Source organism: Taudactylus pleione, unplaced genomic scaffold (assembly GCF_031769625.1).
Source record: "Taudactylus pleione unplaced genomic scaffold, aTauple2 ptg000114l, whole genome shotgun sequence".
Lineage (NCBI taxonomy): Eukaryota > Metazoa > Chordata > Amphibia > Anura > Myobatrachidae > Taudactylus > Taudactylus pleione.
In genome coordinates, this window is record NW_028284516.1 from 8,891,996 (window position 1) to 8,918,703 (window position 26,708).

Below are 26,708 nucleotides of genomic sequence, written 5' to 3' on the forward strand. Positions count from 1 at the left end.
TCAGGTAAGTTAATTTTTTTTTTTTTATAGTAATCAGCTTGCAGTCTGTTTAGACCACACAGCTGATTACTGGGACCAACTCCTGGCTCTGCTCTCCCCGTTAGAGCAGAGTAGGAGTCCGGTAACCGGGGGAGACACTGGATAAGGCCACCTCCAGGTAGCGTTATTATCACAGGGCTTTCCCCGGTATGTTTTTACAATTTATTTTTAGTAACTCTGGTCGGATGACATTTCCCATTACAATTATGCTTACTAAAAATAAGTGATACTTAGGGGTTGGAGTAGAATTTTATGAATTCTACTCCAGTTGCCCTATAGTAACTGTAGGTGATACTAAAATAATGTGAAAAGGGTGTGAAAACACCCTTTTTCACTTGATTTTAGTAAAAATAATGTTAATAAATAGAGCCCTTGGTAACACTCTAAAGTTATGATAAGGTGGTGAATTAGAATTTGCTGTATAGCAAGGCCTGGTGGCAGTTTTAAAGTTATTTGGCACACGATATTCACTGCAATTGCAATAAAATAACCTTAACAGGAGAAAATGTTTATGTTGTAATATCTGTTTATTGGTTTAAATCCACAAAGCAGACATAAATGATAAAACAGCTGTAACGGTTACTTAGCAGAATGTATTCTATGATTTTGATTGCACCATGATTGTAAAACATAATTTATCAGAAGGAAGCTCTGACTTGTCTGCCCTTCCGAGCTTGTGGCGGACGGTGATTAATGAGGATCGGACACTCTTTTTCCCCATCAGCAGAAGAAAGGAGGCTGCGGAACTGGTTTAGCTATGGAACAAATCAGATGAGGTTAGAATCACATGACCACAGTCTAAGGAACGGCTCCCAATGAAAACTGATTCTGTGGTGGATACAGTATAGATTCAGCATTTTTTTTTTTAACAACCTGACATTTTACTAGTAGAAATAGTCATGAATACTGTATGTTGAAAAGCTTTGTATATAGAGTGAGAAAAATGTACACTTGTCTTTTCCCTTCAAAGTCAACACTCTAAGGGGCCTATTCATCATCACTTAATTTTCACAAAAGCAGGGGAAAATGCACATTTTCACCTGCAATTTTGAAAATTAAGTGTTTGGGCCATTCACCAAGAAGGTAAAGCAAGAGATATCACAGATATCTCCTATTTACCTTCCTCTCACGGAATGGCCCGCTGTCCCCATACACTAGTAAGGGGACAGTATTCATCAAGCTCCGAAAATATTATATTTTCGGAGCTTGACTGTGGGAGCATTCGCCATCTTCAGATGGCGAGTGCTCCTGCAACCCACTTCTTCCCTATGGGAAGAAGGCCCGGGTTGCAAAGAGGGATCCTTTTGGATCCCTCCGCCCCTGTCCGGCTCCTTTCGCCAGACGTCGGGGCTCTTGTGCGCATGCTTGACCTGTAAGTCGCGCATACGCACTCCCATCACTGCTCCAATAGGAGCAGTGAAAGGATTCACTGCTCCGAAAAGGAGCAGTGAAGCCGCTCACGGGGGCTGTCAGCTGTCACCGCGCCAGGGCAATGATGAATTGCTTCGGCAGCTGTGGCGAGTTAGGATGTTAATTATCGGAATGCATTCGGACCCTGATAATTTACATGATGAATAGGCCCCCAAGGCGTATATTTACTAAACTGCAGATTTTTAGAAGTGGAGATGTTGCCCATAGCAACCAGTCAGATTCTACTTAACATTTATCTAACACCTTCTAGAAGATAATAGTTAGAATCTGATTGGTTGCTATGGGCAATTTCCACTTCTATAAACCTGCACTTTAGTAAATATACCCCAGAGGGGTCTATTTATCAAGCAGTGAAAAGTGTGGAGAATTGAACCAGTGGAGAAGTTGCCCATAGCAACCAATCAGCTCCTACCTATTATTTTAAAGACTGTACTTGATAAATACTACTTGAAAGCTGATTGGTTGCTATGGGCAACTTCTCCACTGGTTCAATTCTCTACACTTTTCACTGCTTGATAAACAGACCCCTAAGTGACAAATTTATCAATTCATTTTTGTGGGATATCTGGTGTTTTCAGGGGGTACACGCAAATATTATGTATCCCTTGGAAGTATCTATGTGATACTGCAGTAGATATTGGAGATATCTGCTGAGTTCCTCCCTTTATGAAAAAGCAGCCACTTTCTATGGGGGCTATTTCTTGATGAATTTATCAAGCTGTGCTTGGCCCCGATAGCTAATGCCATCTGCATGCCTGTGTGGTCAGCACGCCGTACATGTGCAGTAGCGCAGAAGCCCCCATAAACTGAAAGTAAAGTAATCGCTATTCCGTTCACTTCGTTTTTACACATCGCAGGGACAGGATCCTATCAGATCCTGCATGTGAGCAATGATACATCATGGCGGTACTTCATTTCTTATTGCCCCGAATAGCAGGGGTAAGAAGTTATAATTATTGACTCAAAACCCTGATAATTAATAAGTGGGCCCCTAATTGTGCCATTACATAGACCTATCATCGCCAATCGCCGAGCTTATGGAGATCTGCTAGAAATGGCCATAGTAGACTGAAAGGACTGACCCTTTCACACTGATACCCCTTTTACGCCAGAACTAAAACCTGGGTTATTGCAGGGTTAACCCGGGTAGCTCCGTGGTGTAAAAGAGGAAAGGGTTGGATTGCCGAGTGGAGTGACCCAGCAATCCAACCCAGGTAACTTGCAGGATTTAACACGGGAATGACCTGTGAAACCCTGCAGTGTAAACGGCGTGAACCGGGTCATGATGACCTCGAGCGTGCCGCATGCCTGCCGATTGGCCGGCTTCAGTAGCGCTTGGAGATGATTTATTCTCCAAGCGTCCATTTCCACGTCAGAAGAGCCGGGTCACTGCAGACCCGGCTCTGGTGTGAACGACACCGACTCAGGAATATCTTGGGTTGGCGCTGGCTAAATTCCAGGTCTGATCCGGTTTGGGACCCTGTTCCAACCTCCAAGTCAGACCCAGAGTTTAGGTATAAAAGTGGTATGAGACTATCCAACAAGATGTGACTAGCCACCGTTAGCACAGTCAGGCAATGACTGAATTATACCCACTGAGATATTGTTCAACCGCAATACTGTCAGTTCTGACAGACATCTGATGGTTCCCCATCAGATTCAGATTGGAATTACCAATGTTTTTGGAACTACATATCCTGTACTTTGTGACTAATTGTTTTTTTTGGTTACATCCTAATTGGCCAGGGAAATTGCACGTTTGTATTTGTTTCTACCTCAGCCCCTCCCTCATGCAGCTTCCTGTAACAGAATCATTTTCTCTCTCATTTAAGTAATAAGATACATGAAAAAAAAATACGTCTTTTAATACAATGGTAAGTAAAATGAAAAAAAAAAAAAATACTTTCTTTGTCATAAAACTATTACTTACGTATTATAAGAAGCACTGCATCAGTTAATGTGAAATACAGTGTATAAGAATGGCAGGAGTCATATTGGAGTTCTGCCACCGTCTCATTGACTTGTAATATTTTTAGATTTTACAGCAAGGGTCGTAATCCTGCTTGTCTTTTATTTATAGAGTGCCAACATAGTTTACAAAGTATACATTATTATTATTGTGTATTAGTGTTTTTTTCTTGTGCCGCTGCAGCACGCGTGACGTCATGACGTCACATCCCTGGATCAGAGAAGACAGTGGAGCCGAGCCGGCCGTGAAGAGGAGCAGCAACCAGTAGGAGGCACGTGTGGACTAAGCTGGGCTGGTGAGACAAGATGGTTCGGGCCGGGGTTGGGGAGACTGGAGACGAAGTGACACAGGGTGGGGATGGAGCTGGACATGGGGCTAGGGGAGATACAAGGGGATGTACTGGAGAAACATAGGATGATGGGGTGGAGACATGGGGGGATGATGCTGACTGACACATAGGGGGAAAGAGACTGAGATACATGGGGAGGATGAGGCTGAGAGACATGAGAGACATGGCTGGACCGAGTATGAGAGACACAGGGGAGAGGATGTAGCCGAGAGTACTGGCGTCACTAGATGGGTGCTGGGCTGCATCTGGTGACATCATCCGAAGGGGTAACACCAAAATAGCAGAGCTGCCCTGCAATTTTGGTGTCATCCCGCTTGGATGGTGTCACCAAGCAACAAGTACTGGTGATGGATGATGCATTCCTGCCACGTCAAGCACTACACAAACCCCTGTGTAAGGAGAGGTGGGGGGCTGCCCATAATTAAAATGATCATCGGTGTGTGACACTGCGACGTAGCATTTCGCATACAGATACACCCGTGGTTGCACAGAATATAGGCATGCCACATGTCATTTTAATCAGCAGAAAATGATTGTGTGTCCAATCTGCTTTGCGGATAAGATGCATTTCATTTTATAAAGTCGCAGGAAAACATGTATGTGGACACATCTGTACAGAGATGCAACAGCTGGTGAATGATAAATGGACAGAAATGAAACATTTTGTGCTGTGTTACTGTACACTTAGTTGTCGGGAGGTAATTGATCTACACTGACTTGAAAATGTTACTCTAATTCATTAAATGGTAATTCCATCCTCTATAATTCCTCCCAGCAAGCTTTACTCCTGCGCCTCCGCATCCTCTATTAGTAAAACCACGGGGGTCTGTTCCATTACTCACAATGCTATGGAGACTCAGATACTTATCATAAAAGCAAATTATACCACTTAGGCAGATAAAAGTGTTGGCTAACACATAAATTATATATAAATATTTCAAAAAGTGAAGGAACACGTATTCATATTAGTAACAGTCAGCACATTTCTAGACTTTAAAACCCCCAATGGACTGAAATGTCTGACAGGTAAAGTCACTTCTCCTGGAATTGTTTATTTGTATTCGTCCTAGGGATGGCCATCGATGGTAGATGGTTATACCATCAGTGGGAGAAATCCAATGGTTCTCCGCCATTGATAGTACAAAGTTCCCTGATGTTTTTTTTTTTCTACTTGGTGCTGGAACACAGATCTTAGCTCCTCCCTTTATGCAACCCATGAAGCTCTCCACCTCTGATTGGGCCACTGCTCGGTATGTAATAGAGCAGGGCTGACCATCTGTGATTGAAACAATCAATGGTTCTCCTGCCGATGGTTCCATATAATCAAGGTTAACCACCAATCTTACCATCAATGGTGACCATTGATGTTTAACCCACCAAGGGCCATCCCTAATTTGTCCACATATTTTTCATATGATTAGATGTGTAAATCAACATTAAATCATAACAGCCAATTAAACATATGCTTTCCTTATCTAAGTTGAACTAGGCAGGTGAAATATAAATGTTGATTGGTTGCTTTGGTTCTCAGACCCGTAGAGAGCCGGTCCGGGGGGTTGTGGCCTAATCGCTGGAGGCAGTCAGTGTGATAGTTTACTCCCACCCTTGCACAGGCAAAGGAGACTGCTGCTGCTGCTGCTCAATGTGTGCTGGGCTCGGGATAGAGGGCCTGATTCAGAGCTGAACGCTCTGATCAGAGCGCTCGCTCTGAATCAGGGCCCTCCTCCATGAAAATGGAGCGTCCTCCTGGACGCTCGCATAGCTGTGGGTGACCACCCACAGCTTATGCGAGCGTCCATGATGATGGTCGCGATGGTCAAGACCATCGCGACCATCGGGCTTGCGACTGAGACCCTGCGGTAGGGTCTCGCTGCCGCAAGCCCTGGAGTGATTTTGGCTCTATCAGAGCCAAAATCACTCCCACTGACATCACTAGTGATGTCAGTGGGGCCGGCTTCAGACGGTAGGCGTTCCCATGGGAACGCCTCCGTCTGGCAGCCACGCCCCCAGCACGCCCACCAAAGGGGGCGTGTTGTCAATCAACATCAACAGCACGCCCCCTTTGGTGCGTGACCCGGAGCGACGGAGAGCCCGTCGCTATCCGGGTCTCGCGCATGCGCACGACGGAGCTCCCTCCGTCGTGCGCATGCGCAGTGGGGCAACATCGACCCGCTTGCGAGCGTCCTGCACTCGCGAGCGGGTCTGAATGACCCCCAGAGGCTTCTAACAGAGGCAGGAGGAAGGGCTGGGTCCACCCCAGCCTTCCCTCCAGCCCCTGTAAAGGGGGTCCAACCCATACATGCCTACCCTCCCGGTTTTCGCTGGAGGCTCCTGATTTTTTGGGTAACCCCCCACACCCCCGGAAGGGTAGGCACTTCTCCCACATTCTACAGAATGGGGAGATTTACGTGACGATCGCGGGTCCACGTGTAAGGGGAAAGGCTTAATGACGCTATTCTCAGTGCTTCGCGTCATTTAGCCCCGCCCCCTATTGAAATTTAAGCCAATCGGGGCAATTTACTTTGAAGGGTTGGGGCTCAATGACGCAAACCGTCAGGTCCCACCCCAATCACAGCCCACCTGCTTCTCCTACCAAGGCTTCTCCCAGGGATGAGAAGCCAAAGGTAGGCAACTATGGTCCAGCCCTATGGCCCCTCCAAAAAGCTAAGGCCTGGATAATTAGCACCCGCTGTCCACTCTCAGTGCCCCTGTTGGTTCTAGTGTTTATTTGCAACTTTGTGTAATGAGCTAAGTGATTGACAGGAAGTGCCATTTGTGGGTGGTGACGGGGAGTGGTCTGGCGAACGCAGGCATGCCAGTGTGTTTCAATGCTGTTGCAGAGGCGTGCGTAAATTATCCACTGCGTGGCTATAAGCAGCCAGAGCACTGATAGCGTGCATGGATGTGAGCAATTTCTGAGTAAGGACAGGGCTTGTGCAAGTGTGCGTATAGGTCCGATGTTACAGATGGTTTCGCTATGTTCCCCTAGTATACAGATTTGAGTAAGGGGAAGTGGGCGTCCTTAAGTTAGAATGTGATCGCAATGTGAATGCAAACATTTAAATAGCACCGCTGATATTAGCAACTGCGGTATGTGCGTATAGGCAGAATAGCGATCCTTGCTATTCAGGCCCAGCTAGTAATCAGTGGTGAAAGTGTCAATGAAATGGAGCAACTATCTTGCAATGAGTGTAATACTGATTTGCTCTGGCACTTTAGTATTATTCGTGATGAGTTGGATAATTAAATTTTGGTGGGCCAGTCAGTCCTTAATAATGAATAGGCCCCTCAATGTCACAGTGATTGCTAATATGAATAATGTATTATATTATTATTTACATTTCTTTAATACCATTACCTGGTCAGGGCTGGCACGTATTGGCTCTCTGAATATAATCCAGGTGACACATTCGAGCAGGGGAGGGTGGGTTAAGGAACCAAGGTAGGTCCAGTAGTCTTTTGATGCAGGAAGCAGGGTTGATGGATCAAAATTGGTGAATGGTGCTTGTTTACCCTAAAACAAAATGAGTGATATGTTGAACATACTGTATAGTAATCGCATTAGTCATGCTATGTTGTCATGAAAGTTATTTAACAATACTTGTAGTGGCTTTATTAATAACTTGGTGAAAATGTTTGCACAAAAGTGTTTAAAACCAGATCAACCAATCATTTTTAGTATATATTAGAGAGGCTGTTTCTGCCCAAAACGGGATACTGTGTACAGTGTAGTGGATGGAACTCCATAAAAGTAACATAACTGCAGATTATTACTTATCGGAAGTTGGGTGATCTACTCAGGGCCTGATACAGCAAGCAACGCAAAGGAGAAAACGCACGCACTTGGCCGATGTTTTTGTACTGCACATGTGTATGCATTGCACTGCCCGTGCGCGAACTAGCCAGTGCGATCGGGTAAGCGTATGCAGACTACACGCAGCGTGTACACACACCCTTTCGGATGTTTATTGACAGGAAGTGCCGTTTATGGGTGGTGACGGGGGGTGGTCGGGTGAACGCATGTGTGCCTGTGCTGTGGGATGCCGTCTTAGGGGCGTCCATAATTAAGCTAGTGCGGCGACGGACGCAGTGAAGAGACTCCGTGCACACAGGAAGTTGCCAAGATCCTGCTCGAGGTCTGGTCAACCACTATTATGCAAATGTGGTCGATGGTTCTCGATGTTACCGATGTTTACGCTATCTTGCATACTAATCAGGCTTTGAGTAGAGGGACATGGGTGGCTTAACATAGGGCTGGGCTTCTGCATCTTGTGCTGCTGTCTCCGTGTGTATGCATTGATTAGCATATTCTCGCAGTGAACGGGTGCGTGCGCACCTTGCTGAATCAGGCCCTCAGTCCTAAGGGTCACCCAATATCTGCTATGGCCAGAGGAGCCTCTGCCAGCTATTGCTTCGCTGCTTGTGTGACAAAAGCCTGCATTGGCAGGAGCTAGGGGAGCATCTTCAGACCACAGCAGACCTTGGGGGTCCCTCCAAACCTGTGTAGACATATCCTTCTTTCATAAGCATGTTGTCAGGAAGCAAGTTACCCATAAACAACATGCTGCAGGCAGGAATAAGGAGAGGCTCCTCTGAAGAGGGAACTACTGGATTTGTTGGATCGCCAGACACCAGGCCCTGATTCAGAGCCGGACGCATGCGTATGCATCGCAGTGTGCATGTGAGAAGGCTCCACTACGATTGTGCTGTGATCGCAGAGACTACCCAGACCCATCGCAGAGTGATTGACTAGAAGTGAGCATTTGGGGGTGTTGAAGGGGGGGAGTGGTCGGTGCCAGTGCGCTTGAATTCCGTTACAGGGGCTTGCATAAATTAGTTATTGTGATGGCATACGCAGCATAATCTCTGACTGCGTCCAATGAGGTTAGCAATTTCTGAATAAGGTCTGACCTTGTACAAGTGTGCGTGAGGCTCCGATATTACTTGATGGTATCAATGGTTTTGCAGACTTGCGAAGTATTACAGATGTGTGTAAAGGGAAGTGGGTGTCCTTATGTTGCATAGCGATCAAAGACATTAGCATATTTTTGCAACGGGGCTGCGTGTGTAATGGCAGCTGCGATCGCAATAGCGATCCATAATGAATCCGGCCCTCTATCCAAAATGGTTCCGGTTTAGGTGGAAGTATATTTTAACAGCGCAGCAAGTGGGCAATACCTTTATTTTAGAGTAAATTATTCTCTTTGTTAGTTTTGAAGGGTAACATAAACCTAGGTAAAACCATTGCTTACAATACCTTTGTTTTAATGAGGCCTAAAGCATCCACCACTTTCTGCAGTCCTGGATGAGCATTGCCAACCTGCAATTAGTGAAACATTCTGTTAGTATAGTAATCACTAATGTTTGTAAAGAGTTTGAACTCTTTGTAAATGGGGATAGATGGAGACACTTTGGAAACAAGAACACAGCTGTTTTTAGTATCAATAAAAAAAAATAATAATAACAGCATGACTTGCCTATAATGTTGTATGAGAAGCGCTCAGCACTGCATCATATACATATAGTAGCGACTTGCCTATAATGTTGTATGAGAAGTGCTCAGCACTGCATCATATCCATATAGTAGCGACTTGCCTATAATGTTGTATGAGAAGTGCTCAGCACTGCCTCATATCTATATAGTAGCGACTTGCCTATAATGTTGTATGAGAAGTGCTCAGCACTGCCTCATATCCATATAGTAGCGACTTGCCTATAATGTTGTATGAGAAGTGCTCAGCACTGCATCATATCTATATAGTAGCGACTTGCCTATAATGTTGTATGAGAAGTGCTCAGCACTGCCTCATATCTATATAGTAGCGACTTGCCTATAATGTTGTATGAGAAGTGCTCAGCACTGCCTCTTATCTATATAGTAGCGACTTGCCTATAATGTTGTATGAGAAGCGCTCAGCACTGCCTCATATCTATATAGTAGCGACTTGCCTATAATGTTGTATGAGAAGTGCTCAGCACTGCCTCATATCCATATAGTAGCGACTTGCCTATAATGTTGTATGAGAAGTGCTCAGCACTGCATCATATCTATATAGTAGCGACTAGCCTATAATGTTGTATGAGAAGCGCTCAGCACTGCCTCATATCTATATAGTAGCGACTTGCCTATAATGTTCTATGAGAAGTGCTCAGCACTGCCTCTTATCTATATAGTAGCGACTTGCCTATAATGTTGTATGAGAAGCGCTCAGCACTGCATCATATCCATATAGTAGCGACTTGCCTATAATGTTGTATGAGAAGCGCTCAGCACTGCATCATATCCATATAGTAGCGACTTGCCTATAATGTTGTATGAGAAGTGCTCAGCACTGCATCATATCCATATAGTAGCGACTTGCCTATAATGTTGGATGAGAAGCGCTCAGCACTGCATCATATCCATATAGTAGCGACTTGCCTATAATGTTGTATGAGAAGCGCTCAGCACTGCCTCTTATCTATATAGTAGCGACTTGCCTATAATGTTGTATGAGAAGCGCTCAGCACTGCCTCATATCTATATAGTAGCGACTTGCCTATAATGTTGTATGAGAAGTGCTCAGCACTGCCTCATATCCATATAGTAGCGACTTGCCTATAATGTTGTATGAGAAGTGCTCAGCACTGCCTCATATCCATATAGTAGCGACTTGCCTATAATGTTGTATGAGAAGCGCTCAGCACTGCATCATATCCATATAGTAGCGACTTGCCTATAATGTTGGATGAGAAGCGCTCAGCACTGCATCATATCCATATAGTAGCGACTTGCCTATAATGTTGGATGAGAAGCGCTCAGCACTGCATTATATCTATACAGTAGCGACTTGCCTATAATGTTGTATGAGAAGCGCTCAGCACTGCATCATATCTATATAGTAGCGACTTGCCTATAATGTTGTATGAGAAGCGCTCAGCACTGCATCATATCCATATAGTAGCGACTTGCCTATAATGTTGTATGAGAAGCGCTCAGCACTGCATCATATCCATATAGTAGCGACTTGCCTATAATGTTGTATGAGAAGTGCTCAGCACTACATCATATCCATATAGTAGCGACTTGCCTATAATGTTGGATGAGAAGCGCTCAGCACTGCATCATATCCATATAGTAGCGACTTGCCTATAATGTTGTATGAGAAGCGCTCAGCACTGCATCATATCTATATAGTAGCGACTTGCCTATAATGTTGTATGAGAAGCGCTCAGCACTGCCTCATATCCATATAGTAGCGACTTGCCTATAATGTTGTATGAGAAGTGCTCAGCACTGCATCATATCCATATAGTAGCGACTTGCCTATAATGTTGTATGAGAAGCTCTCAGCACTGCCTCTTATCTATATAGTAGCGACTTGCCTATAATGTTGTATGAGAAGTGCTCAGCACTGCCTCTTATCTATATAGTAGCGACTTGCCTATAATGTTGTATGAGAAGTGCTCAGCACTGCATCATATCCATATAGTAGCGACTTGCCTATAATGTTGTATGAGAAGCGCTCAGCACTGCCTCTTATCTATATAGTAGCGACTTGCCTATAATGTTGTATGAGAAGCGCTCAGCACTGCATCATATCCATATAGTAGCGACTTGCCTATAATGTTGTATGAGAAGCGCTCAGCACAGCCTCATATCCATATAGTAGCGACTTGCCTATAATGTTGTATGAGAAGCGCTCAGCACTGCATCATATCCATATAGTAGCGACTTGCCTATAATGTTGTATGAGAAGCGCTCAGCACTGCATCATATCCATATAGTAGCGACTTGCCTATAATGTTGTATGAGAAGTGCTCAGCACTGCATCATATCCATATAGTAGCGACTTGCCTATAATGTTGGATGAGAAGCACTTAGCACTGCCTCTTATCTATATAGTAGCGACTTGCCTATAATGTTGTATGAGAAGCGCTCAGCACTGCCTCTTATCTATATAGTAGCGACTTGCCTATAATGTTGTATGAGAAGCGCTCAGCACTGCCTCATATCTATATAGTAGCGACTTGCCTATAATGTTGTATGAGAAGTGCTCAGCACTGCCTCATATCCATATAGTAGCGACTTGCCTATAATGTTGTATGAGAAGTGCTCAGCACTGCATCATATCCATATAGTAGCGACTTGCCTATAATGTTGGATGAGAAGTGCTCAGCACTGCATCATATCCATATAGTAGCGACTTGCCTATAATGTTGGATGAGAAGCGCTCAGCACTGCATTATATCTATATAGTAGCGACTTGCCTATAATGTTGTATGAGAAGCGCTCAGCACTGCATCATATCTATATAGTAGCGACTTGCCTATAATGTTGTATGAGAAGCGCTCAGCACTGCATCATATCCATATAGTAGCGACTTGCCTATAATGTTGTATGAGAAGCGCTCAGCACTGCATCATATCCATATAGTAGCGACTTGCCTATAATGTTGTATGAGAAGTGCTCAGCACTACATATCCATATAGTAGCGACTTGCCTATAATGTTGGATGAGAAGCGCTCAGCACTGCATCATATCCATATAGTAGCGACTTGCCTATAATGTTGTATGAGAAGCGCTCAGCACTGCATCATATCTATATAGTAGCGACTTGCCTATAATGTTGTATGAGAAGTGCTCAGCACTGCCTCATATCCATATAGTAGCGACTTGCCTATAATGTTGTATGAGAAGTGCTCAGCACTGCATCATATCCATATAGTAGCGACTTGCCTATAATGTTGTATGAGAAGCTCTCAGCACTGCCTCTTATCTATATAGTAGCGACTTGCCTATAATGTTGTATGAGAAGTGCTCAGCACTGCATCATATCCATATAGTAGCGACTTGCCTATAATGTTGTATGAGAAGCGCTCAGCACTGCATCATATCCATATAGTAGCGACTTGCCTATAATGTTGTATGAGAAGCGCTCAGCACTGCATCATATCCATTTAGTAGCGACTTGCCTATAATGTTGTATGAGAAGCGCTCAGCCCTGCATCATATCCATATAGTAGCAACTTGCCTATAATGTTGTATGAGAAGCGCTCAGCACTGCATCATATCCATATAGTAGCGACTTGCCTATAATGTTGTATGAGAAGCGCTCAGCACTGCATCATATCCATATAGTAGCGACTTGCCTATAATGTTGTATGAGAAGCGCTCAGCACTGGCTCTTATCTATATAGTAGCGACTTGCCTATAATGTTGTATGAGAAGCGCTCAGCACTGCATCATATCTATATAGTAGCGACTTGCCTATAATGTTGTATGAGAAGCACTCAGCACTGCATCATATCCGTATAGTAGCGACTTGCCTATAATGTTGTATGAGAAGTGCTCAGCACTGCATCATATCCATATAGTAGCGACTTGCCTATAATGTTGTATGAGAAGCGCTCAGCACTGCATCATATCCATATAGTAGCGACTTGCCTATAATGTTGTATGAGAAGCGCTCAGCACTGCATCATATCCATATAGTAGCGACTTGCCTATAATGTTGTATGAGAAACGCTCAGCACTGCCTCTTATCTATATAGTAGCGACTTGCCTATAATGTTGTATGAGAAGCGCTCAGCACAGCCTCATATCCATATAGTAGCGACTTGCCTATAATGTTGTATGAGAAGCGCTCAGCACAGCCTCATATCCATATAGTAGCGACTTGCCTATAATGTTGTATGAGAAGCGCTCAGCACTGCATCATATCCATATAGTAGCAACTTGCCTATAATGTTGTATGAGAAGCGCTCAGCACTGCCTCATATCCATATAGTAGCGACTTGCCTATAATGTTGTATGAGAAGCGCTCAGCACTGCATCGTATCCATATAGTAGCGACTTGCCTATAATGTTGTATGAGAAGCACTTAGCACTGCCTCTTATCTATATAGTAGCGACTTGCCTATAATGTTGTATGAGAAGCGCTCAGCACTGCATCATATCCATATAGTAGCGACTTGCCTATAATGTTGTATGAGAAGCGCTCAGCACTGCATCGTATCCATATAGTAGCGACTTGCCTATAATGTTGTATGAGAAGCACTTAGCACTGCCTCTTATCTATATAGTAGCGACTTGCCTATAATGTTGTATGAGAAGCGCTCAGCACTGCATCATATCCATATAGTAGCGACTTGCCTATAATGTTGTATGAGAAGCGCTCAGCACTGCATCATATCTGTATAATAGTGACTTGCCTATAATGTTGTATGAGAAGCACTCAGCACTGCCTCTTATCTATATAGTAGCGACTTGCGTATAATGTTGGATGAGAAGCGCTCAGCACTGCCTCTTATCTATATAGTAGCAGAAGCAACGTTCTGGGTGACCGGCCACAGCTCAGCAAGAGGCTTGACCTACGACATGCTCTGCAGCTCATGTGCCCCACGGTGGCGCATCTTTTCACCTTAGCATTCTCTAAGACTCCAAGCCATAAGTGCCAGACAGAGCCCTACAGAGATCTGCAAGTACCCTATACCACCACCACTATTACTAAGGGGCATAGCGCCACTGACCACCGGGGCATACACCATCCTGCTGCCCAGCACACTACAATGTTCTCTATACCCCCTTCTTGTTCTACCTGGGTAAATAAACCTGAAACCTGGTTAAGATGTACCACATGTGGGCTAACCACCACCAGCAGCGCTGCTGCTACGCAACTCACTTAAAATCCTGTACACCCAGGACCCAATATACTCTCAGTGCACTGCCTGTGATTATATACATATATTTACATCATACCATCTATCAAGTTACCTATGAGCACAGAGGTACAGTGGGCATGTACTGCTACATCTGAGATATGTGCCATAAAACTGACTTACTGTGCATCCAAATGTAAATAAGCCCCAAAGCAGCTGTAACATCTATTTGTGGATAAAAAACACATTGATACTTTTCAGGGATTTTCATGTATTGTGTGTCAGAAGGGGTTCCATATAAGTGGCCACCAGAAGCCTTATATCAAAATGCATGTAGCCATAGGAAGGGCCACAACTAGTGGGGGCTGGGGGTGCACATGCGCCAGGTACGTCGCTGCACCCGCTGCCAGTGTCCTCCAGCCCGGCGCAGCAGGGAGACCCGAAGCCGGACACCCGCTGAGATGTTATTACCAGCGGGTGCCCGGCTCCTTCCCTGCAACGCCGCAGTAGCCGAAGGCTGGAGTTCTCTCCTGAACTCCAGCTTCCAGCTCTCCCCACGGGAACTATTGGTGAGACGTTATGACGTCTCTCCCATAGTTCCGAGGAGCAGCTGGGCGGACCGGGCGGCGGCGGATGCAGGAGCGGGGTTTAAGGTAAGTAATGTTTTATTTTTTTTCGTGTAAGTGGTACTACTGGGGCAATACCATATGGGCACTACAACAGGGGCATTACTATGGGGGCATTACTATAAGGGCATTACTATATGGGCACTACTACAGGGGCATTACTATGGGGCATTACTTATAGAGTCACTACTACAGTGGCATTACTATGGGGGCATTACTATATGGGCACTACCACAGGGGCATTACTATATGGGCACTACTAGAGGGGCATTACTATGGGGGTATTACTATATGGGCACTACTACAGGGGTATTACCTCATGGGGCATTACTATAGGTGCACTGCTGAAGGGGGCATTACTATAGATGCACTGTTGCAGGGGGGAATTACCAGGGGGTGCGCCAAATTACTGTCTTGCCCCGGGTGACAAAAATCCTAGTTGCGGCCCTGCCATAGGGATCATTGTGCCTTATAACCAATGCAGGGAAATGGCACTGATTATACCATTTGAATGTATATATCTCTGATTTATTTTTTTCCCACAAGTATATAACAGCTACATAATGGGTGTAAGGGGCAATTAGGGAGATTGCTAGACTGATGTGGAGCGACAGACTCAGATGGCGAGTGCTCCCGTAACCAGGTCGCGAAGAGGAATCCTTTCAGATCCCTACGCCCCTTCCTGACTTTGGACACCGGGGCTTTTGTTCGCTTACGTGACCTGTAAGTCACGCATGATGCGCACTAGTTAATAGTGAACTAGTGAAAAGTTCCAGGGAGACAACTGATTTTCGAATCAGCTGCCTCCGCACCAGAGCAATTATGAATTGCTCCGACGCTTGCGGCGAGTAGGAATGTTTATTATCAGGGTCCGTTCAGACCCTGATACATAACATGATGAATAGAGCCCCCTGAGAGGAGATTAGGAAAACACAAACTGATATTGTTTCCTGAGGACAGCAGTTGTAATACCGTGCCAGTGATTATTTGAGGACAAACTGGCATGAATATATTCTTTTGTGACACACCATGTCTAACTATTTTAATAAATAAAATCAGAGTAATGAATAAAAATGGAATAAATCTAACATTATTACTTAATACTAGTTAAACATATAAAATGTCCATTATGTATGCTGTATGAGAAGGTATTTCCAGTGAACCCTGATTTTTTGAGAAGCAGTTTGGAAAGTGATTCCCGCCACACTGGATGGGCATCAATGTGGCATGAAGCTTTCTTTGCCCATATGTGCCATATAAACTGTGCACTTTGGAATTGAAAGAGTTTTGAAAGAGAGCTTGCTGTTCAGTGCAACACTGCATAATTTTTCCTGCATAAGTTATGTTGTTAGCACAACCATTTTAATGTCCATGAGTTAGAATGAACAGCGAAGCTCATACCCATATTTGGGTATCAAACTTTGCAAAATGCAACATCTATAAGTCTTAGCTATTACAAACCTTTAGGAAAACAGTCAGGATCGCACATCCATCAAGATGTTTAGAGGCTTCAGCAAAACTGGAGTATTTCTCAGAGTTCCAGTGAACGAGATGCAACTATAAGAAAATTAAAGAAAAATCAAATAAACAACAAAAACTTACAGATTCTGTGATGGAAGAGGAGGAAGAAGAGGTAAAAGAATAGATACAGTAGAAGAATAGGAGGAAAATGAGGAGGAAGAGGAGAAGGAAGATGAAAAGGAGGAGGAAGAAAAAGAAGAACTGGAGGAGGAAGATGAGGAGGAAGAAGAGAATAAGGAGGAAGAATAAGAATTGGAAGAAGAAGAAAAGGAAGATGAGAAGGAGGCAGAGGAGGAAGAAGAACAGGAGGAGGAAGGACAGGAGGAGAAAGAGTGCATATGGGCAGTATAGAATTGATTTTGTGTCCATTTCTTTCATAATAATTTACACCCATTTTGAGACCAGCTCTGCTCCTAAAACTCTGTATGGTATGCTTTATAATACATTTTATTTTGGTTAGCTGTCAGCTAGCTGACCACTATAAAAGCCGAGGATACTAACAAACACCTGACAATAACGACATAATAACACAAATGTTTCATTATAGTTCCTTTACCAAACTTACATATCACTTATTTTTTATTTCACTTATATCTGTTTTATAGAAATGATTCTTATCAAGGTGACCTACAGTATATATAATCAATAATGGACAATGGGACTTTCCAGCATTGTCGTTATGAGCATAAAAAAGTAGAGTTTTGTTGTTAACATTTTTATAGGACAACACAAAAAAAAAGATTTGTGTTGTTGGAAAGTACCAAAATCCCTGCCCTGGGTCATGGTTAGGAGGGTATGAGTGACATACAGGGGAGCTTTTGGCAGTGGGAAGATTTGTATTTCATTTTTATGCACTAGATATAGGAAGAAAATCAAAAGATATTAAATTGAGTGAAAACATAAAACATCAGTGATTAGTTACCTCTGCTGAATATCCCTGTCCATCCACAGTGTGTTCTGACCCAAAGTCATCGGAAGGTCCCCAGTGGAAGTGGAACTGGTTCAGGCGGTAACTTGATTGGAGTGGGCCAGATTTTACCACTGAAAACAACATACAGTACAGAAGATTGGAGTATAGCAAATGCTGTTTCACCACACTAAAATGGAAATAGGGAATAATACTCTCCCTCTTGACCTCTGACCAGCCTCTCGTCTCTGGTAACCACCTCTCACTCCTTCCTACAAGACTTCTTCTGTGCTGCTACCCAGTTATGGATTGCCCTGCCACACTCAATCAGACTCTCCCCAGCCTTCAAATCTTTAAACACTCTCTGAAGACCTCACTCTTTATTATAGTTTACCCTACTGCATCACAATTGTCCCAATCCTACTGCATTATGAACAATTGTCCCAATCTCCATTCCGAGCCACACACATTCTTCCTGTTTCAGCTGTGCCCACTTTAAAATAGAAGGTAAGCTCTCACAGGAGCAGAACTGTCCCTACCATTTGTTTTCATGTCTGCATGTCTGCCTTATATGGGCTATATTTACTATGAATCGCTTTTCAAAGACTTTGTGAATATAGGAGTTTTGGGAGGTGAATTTAAAGGGATTAAATATCCAATACAAAACAGGCATGTCCAGTGGTTGAAATTGCTGAAGATGCTGCAGCTTTATTTATTTATTATTACCAGTTATTTATATAGCGCACACATATTCCGCAGCGCTTTACAGAGAATATTTGTCCATTCACATCAGTCCCTGCCCCAGTGGAGCTTACAATCTATATTCCCTATCACATGCACACACACATACACACTAGGGTTAATTTTGTTGGGACCCAATTAACCTACTAGTATTTTTTTGGAGTGTGGGAGGAAACCCACGCAAGCACAGAATATACAAACTCCACACAGTTAGGCTCGTAGTGGGATTCAAACCCACGACCTCAGTGCTGTGAGGCAGTAATGCTATTAACCATTACACCATCTGTGCTTTGAAAAGTGTTGCATAGTAAATGTATATCCTATGATCCCTATTTTATGTGTATCATGTTTTTCCCGCTATCTATAGCTGCAAAGCTCTCTGGCATGTTACAAATCAATGACAATAATGATAATATCATAATATCATAATTACGGACCTGTGAGTCTCATATTGATAGAAAATAACTTACAGTATTAACATAATTTAAAAAAAAATTCTGTTTACTATTTAGGGACAGAGGGCCTGATTGACAGAGGGATGGACGCTAATGTGACTGCAGCTGCGAAAATATGCTAATAGTTCCAAAGCTTATCATGGCATAGGGGCGCCCTCTGCTGTCTTCTCATCTGCGTATGATGTTGCTTACCTGCATAAATACCGGTAACATTGACGCACATCGAGCAGCCATCTTGGCCTTGCGGCAAGTCTTACCAGCCACAGACACTACAGCTCTGCTGACGTGCAGAGGGCTCTCATGCTGCATATGTAATCGCAATTGCTAATTTATGCACGCCTATGTAACATCATTTAAACAGTAATGGTGCATACACACGGTCAGATTTTTCCTTCAGATCTGAACGATAACGATTTAAAAATCGTTCAGTCGTTTATATCTGAAGGAAAATCTGTCATATCTGACATGCCTGAACGATGGACGATGAACAATGCGCGTTCCTGTTTGTCAGATAACGATATCTGACATCTGATGTGTTTGCAGTCAGACTTGGACGATTCCATTCATTTTAATGCAGTCAAAAATCGTTCAATCGTTCAATCGTTCATCTGACAAATCTGACTGTGTGTATGCTCCATAAGACGCCTATGTTTTTCTGACCCCCCCCGTTACCTCCCCCAAAAGCTGACTATCTGTCAATCACGCTCGTGTGTTATTGAAATCAATCACTCGTTCTGCGTGAAAAATCACCATTGCATTTCCGTCTCTGATTCAGGCCCTGATTCAATTAGTGGCAAACTAGGTAGCGACACTTTTTCAGTGGAAACAAGTTGCAGCCGCTTTTACTAGTCAGTTAAAAAAATTGTGGTAAATTGTGGATTCGATGGGAGAAATCATAGCTTTGTGGGACATGTATATACAGTAAATGTATGACATATATGTGTTATTGTATTGGTGGAAAATGTTTTTTTTAACTTAAAGATGGTATGTGCCATTTTGGGGATGTGACCACTTGTCACACCCTCATTTTGGTCATGCTAGGGGCTTGCCCAGCGTTCCAGGAGTTACTGGGAAGTCCCCAACCTCTCCCAGCACAGTGTGGATGACACAAGCATACGCACGTCATCCTTCACTGCTGCGGCTCTGCTTAGTGACACCATCCAAGGAGATGACACCAAGACAGCAGTGCAGTTCTGCTATTTTGGTGTCACCCGGTGCGGCCCGCACACCCCTTGTGACGCCACTGGAAGGAGGATGATGTTTTTCCCCATTATTTTACTACTTGTATAAACAAATAAATCACAATAGCTACATTTAAATGTAGCCCAAAATACTCTAAACACTTTAATTTGCTTAAATACAAGAGCTGGCTATCATTCCTTCATTTATAAAAGTTGTAAAATCCAAACGGGTGACAAAGTATATAACAGCCTCCTACACTTAGTAAAAAGGCCAATTACAGCCTCTTACACTGTCCTTATGGCCTCTTCCTATCTTATTTTACACTTTTTGAAGCTCAGGATGTTTCGTGAATGTCACATAGATCGTACACTGTGTAGTTCTCGCTGCATACCTGCTTCTTGCAATGCAAATCGAATTGCGCGATTTCACAGTACAGAACTCACTGCTAATTGAATCCGGCCCCTACAGTCAAACTGCAAGGTCCAAAGCAACATGGATTTCCTGCTTGAAGATAATTACAGGCAAGTTTTGCAGATTGTTCTGAATTAGTAAAGTCAGGGGGTAGATATATATTATTTTTTTTGATTAAAGAAATTAATATTTTCATATGATAAATAATAAATGAGTTCAAAAACTGAATATCACTGGATTTGACTGAAATATATGGATTATGGGCCTGATTCAGGCCCACTCGCGAGCGGCTGTCCGCTCGCAAGTGGGTCGATGTTATGGACTGAGCATGCGCACGACGGAGGGAGCTCCGTCGTGCGCATGCGCCAGATGCGACGAGCGAAGGAAAGTCCTTCGCTCGTTGTGTCCGATCAAAGGGGGCGTGCTGTCAATGTTGATTGACAGCACGCCCCCTTTGGTGGGCGTGCCGGGGGCGTGCCTCCCTGACGGGGGCGTTCCCACGGGAACGCCTCCCGTCAGAAGCCGGCCCACTGACATCACTAGTGATGTCAGTGGGAGTGATTTTGGCTCTGATAGAGCCAAAATCACTCCGGAGCTTGCGGTTGAAAACCTCAACCGCAGGCTCCGGCTCGCAAATTCGATGGTCGCGATGGTCTCGACCATCGCGACCATCACAATGCACGCTCGTATAGCCTGTGGGTGGTGACCCACAGCTATACGAGCGTCCAGGAGGACGCTCCATGAAAATGGAGGCCAGCCCTCATTCAGAGCGTGCACTCTGCTCAGAGCGTACGGCTCTGAATGAGGGCCATAGGTTGACGGGGGGACATTATACAAAGTGCTATGGTCAAAAGGTATAAACCAGTGAAGTACCTCAAGGATCAGCCTTGGATCCTGATTTATGTCATATATACATTATTAAAGTTTTTGGTGGTCTACAAGGTATGTACTGAAAACCAACCGTGTTACAAAGACTTGTACAGTAGCACTGATGAATGAAATTATTTCATACGGAACCCTTGCACCATGAATTGGACTGGTGCAAATGTGTACTGATAGAGATGACAGCTACTTTCACAAGCGAATGGATGGGGGTGGTGTGGCCACATAGATACGGCCAACTCTGAATAGAGCATGTATTTCCGAGCATGCAATGTGCTCGCTACTTGCTTGTATCTCTGAATCAGGCCTACAGTTTATTCTTTTCTGAATATAGCATATCACATACAGTGTTCTCCCCAGAAATTTTTTCCACCGGGTGGCATCCAAAAGTAGCCGGGTGGGGGCCTTCACAATTATGCGCGCGCCGGGAAAAGGGGTATCTCCCAGACCAATCCAGCCCGACATGTCTCAGGCTGCTCCCCCACTGGCTCTCAGTCAAAAATGCCCATTATGCAGTGCCCCCTGTAGTTTTCACTTTTATGCAGTGCCCCCTGTAGTTTAACTTTGCCCTTATGCATTGCCCCCCGGCTGAAGTAGTGCCCTTATGTAGTGCCCCCAGACTGGTCCCTTATGTAGTGCCCCCAGGCTTAAATAATGCCCCCAGACTGGCCCCTTATGCAGTGCCCCCAGGTTTAATAGTGTCCCTTATGCAGTGCCCCCAGGCTGGCCCCTTATGCAGTGCCCCCAGGTTTAATAGTGTCCCTTATGCAGTGCCCCCAGGCTGGCCCCTTATGCAGTGCCCCCAGGTTTAATAGTGTCTCTTATGCAGTGCCCCCAGGCTGGCCCCTTATGCAGTGCCCCCAGGTTTAATAGTGTCCCTTATGCAGTGCCCCCAGGCTGGCCCCTTATGCAGTGCCCCCAGGTTTAATAGTGTCCCTTATGCAGTGCCCCCAGGCTGGCCCCTTATGCAGTGCTCCCAGGTTTAATAGTGTCCCTTATGCAGTGCCCCCAGACTTAAATAGTGCCCCCAGACTGGTCCTAGCCCCAGCCCCAGCCCCAGCCCAGCACTTACCTGTACTTGCTGGCCGCTCCCACTGCCACTGCCTCGCGCTGACTGGATCTAACTAGATCCAGCAGGCGCGCGGGGCAGGCTCTTCACATCGTGGGTGACGTTATGACATCACCCGCGCAGTGCATCACTGGGAACGCTGGCCTCTGAAGCAATCGGAGGCTTCTTTAGCCCCCAGTCACTTCAGAGGCCAGCGTTCCACAGCGGGGGACAGCGGAGGTCGGTGGGGAAAAGTGCCGGGCGACAGGCTGTTTCTGCCGGGCGATGCGCCCGCAGAAAATAGCCTGGGGAGAAGACTGAATATGTTATTTAGTTTATTGCACATATTGTAGTTTCCTCAATCTATAAAAACTGTTGTTCTGTGCTCTCTAGAATGTGTATCATTTGTTTCGAAAGCGCTGGTATAAATTAAGATACGCTAAAAAATGCATTTACATGTTTTTTGCAATGCACATATCTTACAATACATACAAATCAAAATAGACACATCTGGGCTGGGATGTCTGCTTAATACATTATGGTAATGCCAGGATCTGCCTTTGTATAATAGAATTCTCTGTGACTGGTAGTGGGAGCCTATCCCACCCACTGTGCTTATGTACGGAAGACACAATCCTTCATCATCTACTTGCGGCAGCTTGGCAGGATGTGTCCCTCTGGCTGATTTCTGCTCGCAGCTCGCAACCTATGTGGGTTTGAGCAGAAATCAGACACTCCTAATTGCCTTTATGTCTGCAGCGCACATATGTAATTGAATTTACCCCTTTTACTCACTGTACACGGGATTACCTGAGATATCCGCAGTGTCTTCAGAAATGACATGAAATGAATGTCCGATGTTGATAATAGCTTTAACAGAAGATGGGTTGTAGTTTATACTAAGAGACTTCAGCGACTCGTCATACTTTGCTTCCTTACTTTTGATGTCAATTGGAGATTGTTGATCCCCCTGGGCAATAGGATAATGTTTGTGCCACTGGTCGGGTCCTAAAACACATAAAATAGGAAAAGAATATAAACCACCAAGGGGCCACTTTATCAATTCTTATTTGCGGTTATCTACAGGGGACAGCAGCAGATTTTGGAGATATCTGCTGAGAGATCCCCAGGTTTCGTTCACAAAAGCAGCCGCCATGGAGACCTAAGGGGGCTGCATTCCTGCCAAATTTACCAAGCTCTGGGATGTGAAGATGGCGTTAGCCATTGGAGCCTAAATATTGCAAGAAGTATCGGGCACTCACCACTTATCCAAGCTGGTCAGCAGATTGCACATATGGCGGCTGCCGGGAAGTGAAAGTAAAGTGATCGCTATTGTGATCACTTTACTTTTACACATCGTCGGGATGGGCTTCCCTGTCGCTGCATGTGTACAATAGTACATCCTGGCGGAACTTCATTTCTTTCTGTCATGAAGAGCAGTGATAAGAAACTTTATTTACTGGGTCTAGGACCCCATAATTAGTTAATATACACCCAAGCCTTGTATTGTTAGTAGAGATGTGCACCGACCCCCGTATTTTGGTTTTGGTTTTGGATCTGGATCTACCGTGCTTTTGGATCTGGATTGGTTTTGCCAAAACCTCACCTCCATGTTTTGTTTTCGTGTTTTGGTTTTGGATCTGGATTTTTTCTTAAAAAATTATAAAACAGCTAAAATCTCATAAAATGTGCCTGTTTTTGTTCCTACAGTATAATTAACCTCAATAACATTTATTTCCAGTAATTTCCAATCAATTTTGACCACCTCACAATATTATTTGCTTCATCTAGTTAAGGCCAAAAGGTTGCATCCAGCTAGCTGGCTGACTAAGCTAAGTGACACAGTGGGCGGCACTAATGTGGCAGTTCAGTTTCTAATTTCCAACATGGATACAGTGTGTTATACAGTGTGGGTTGGATACACCAATAGTGCACTTACTTTGACAGCAGTGTCGGCAGAGCGGGGTCGCTGACGGTGTCCTCAGTACGTTGGGCAGCAGTGCAAGAGTGTCGGCAGTGGTGGTGTCGGCAGCGGGGGATGCTGCCAGTGGGGGTTCCGGCGGTGTCAGCACCGGGGGGTGCCGGCGGTGTCAGGTGGCGGGGGATGGCAGGCGCCATCTTTTTATCCTCCTTTCTATTGTTTTCAATGGGCTTAATGCTGATTGGCTGAGAACCGTTACGGACGGCTCTCTCAGTCAATCAGTATGAAGCCTGCTGAAAACAAAACCTCGCGACTCGACAGAGGGGTCACGAGGTTTTGCCTCGGATCAGGGATCCAGGGCACGCAGGGAGATCCTTGCTGCGCTTGGATCGCGCCGGATCCCCGAAATTTGGGTGAGTCCGGTTCTCAGGGAACTGGACCCGCTCATCTCTAATTGTTAGTAGAACATTTACATGAGCATCTAGAACTGGAGTAATAAAAAAAAGGATTGGTCAGATACATCCCAATCTGACCAGTATTCAATTAAGAGAATGTTCTACTTCCAATACAGGGCTCATTCTGGTAACCAATATACAATACAGAAATAATGCTAGCAATTGGTACACAATACAGAGATCCTCCTGCCCACTATACAAAACACAATGGGGCTGATTTTGAGTTGGACGCAGTCATGTCCGTGTCTGCATCTATTGGCAGTTGCCCATCTGAGATTTTATGCAAATGCAGCTACAAAGCCCTTCCCTGGCACAAATCTGTGCGTTCGACTGAGATGCCCACTGTCAGCATCTGTAGGCACTGAAATACCGATTGGTGCGTCTTTAGACTCACCATCGGTTGCACCATTGAAAATTACACCAGCCCTATGGCAGTTGCAGTGTCGCTGTCTGAGTATGGCCTCCTATTTGAGCATTTGAGCGTTTGTGTACGCAACCACTTTCACCAACATGCCCATGACACTCCATAACATGCCCATCAGGTGGTGCATCTCTGTGCATGCGCTAAGCCACCCCCTGTCACCGCTCAGGAATGGTCACTACATTTTCAAGACATTTCCAAGACCATGCGTCTACTGTGCGCTTTGGTTACAACTCTGCGGCGCAAGCTATCTGTACCCATGGGCAGTATGACATATATGCATGTGCAAGAAGAAAATTGCTCCACTGCGCCTGACAACAGCAGTGCATGCCATGATGCCACTCAGAATCAGCCCCAACGCGTCCTGTACTACTGACCAGTAGACAATTCTGACCATATTCTGGGGACCACTATACTGTACATTACAATCCCCTACATTTCTGGCGGACGTTAGACAGCGTTACACTTACCATTGTGTGTCTCGTAACCCCAGGGTGAGCCGCTCATGGTTATAGATTGCATGCAACTGCTTCTTCCTCTGACTGCGGCAATGTATCTTACTGTCTCCTCTGTCTCAGTTTATATAGAGACGCCAGTGGCAGTTTATAGCCCGGTTTATGTGTCTTACCTCATATACATGGGCAATAAAAGTTTATCATGACAAAATTAAGCCTAGACAAGCTGATGCCATTCCCTCATAAATTTATGCAATGGAGCCATAGAGAGCTACGGGATGCTTTATGGCTGTATGCTTACCCTTCTTGGTGCTGATTCATAGCTACAAAGCACAGTGTTGAAATTGGCCTCTTGTTCCCTATAGACATGTTTGAATGGGCTCAATCTTCTAAAGGTTTAAATCAATTTTAATTTCCACAAGACAATAGTTTGTTTTTGTTCTTATCTCCTAGGAGGAAAAATTATTTCTTTGCGTATCTCTCAATACAGGGACAATGCAGTATTTCTAGATGGGTTCCAAATGCTTGATGATAGAGTGAGTGTGGCCAACCCACAAAGAGGGCAAAATTAGCATGTGTGGGCACTAATCAACAATCCAAGACCCCTGCTCTTCTAATATATTTATCTACTATATATAAATAAAAGAAGAAGTTTGTTTGTGTGTTGGCGAATATCTTCCACAGCTCTCAAGGTAAAGCTGCCAAATCGTACACAGTTGTTTAGTATAAAATAAGTAAGCTATTAGACCACATAGCGACAACGCAACAAATCATATATAAAATTAATTGGACTATTTGTTTGTCTGTCTGTCCAGTTATGTATGTGGACACCCCTGCACCGATTGGGATGAAACCAATGCGAGGTGGTCCAGTTGGATCCTGGCCAGGTTTCAGGGTGTTTGGGTCCTGGTCAGACCTCCCCTTGGTGTACGCTGAGCAGAACTTTGACCCGGGGAGCCTGTTCTGGGCCTTCCACTGGATGGACTTGGATTAAAACTTCACAGAGTGGTTACACTGGATCCCAGAAGATATACTAGGGCATTGAGGTCCTGGTTGGACCTCCTGTTGGTGTACATTGAGCAGAACTTTGACCTAGGGACGTTGGGCAGAACATTGACCTGGGGAGCCTGTTTTGGGCCTACCACTGAATGGATTTAGATGAAAGCTTCACAGAGGGGTGGCAATTGGTCTCGGATGAATAATGGAGTGGTTAGGGTCCCAGTATGACCTCACAGTGGAGTGCACCAGGCAGAA

General features: G+C 44.6%; 1 protein-coding gene across 2 annotated transcripts; it reads right to left on the reverse strand.

Annotated features, from left to right (window-relative positions):
• Positions 1-677: 677 nt before the first annotated feature.
• On the reverse strand, positions 678-25,509 carry LOC148524939 (carbonic anhydrase 1-like). 2 transcript variants are annotated; one of them, XM_088471528.1, is made up of 7 exons: positions 25,470-25,509; positions 23,013-23,210; positions 17,499-17,617; positions 16,517-16,612; positions 9,046-9,108; positions 7,147-7,302; positions 678-794 (listed from the first exon to the last, which is right to left on the reverse strand). In XM_088471528.1, the coding sequence occupies exons 1-7, from the start codon at positions 25,504-25,506 to the stop codon at positions 678-680; spliced, it is 786 nt and encodes a 261-aa protein (XP_088327654.1). In that variant the 5' UTR covers positions 25,507-25,509. The 2 variants fall into 2 exon arrangements, with proteins under 2 accessions (XP_088327654.1, XP_088327653.1); XM_088471527.1 differs by lacking the exons at positions 17,499-17,617; positions 23,013-23,210; positions 25,470-25,509 and adding an exon at positions 25,076-25,090.
• Between the last annotated feature and the right edge of the window lie 1,199 nt (positions 25,510-26,708).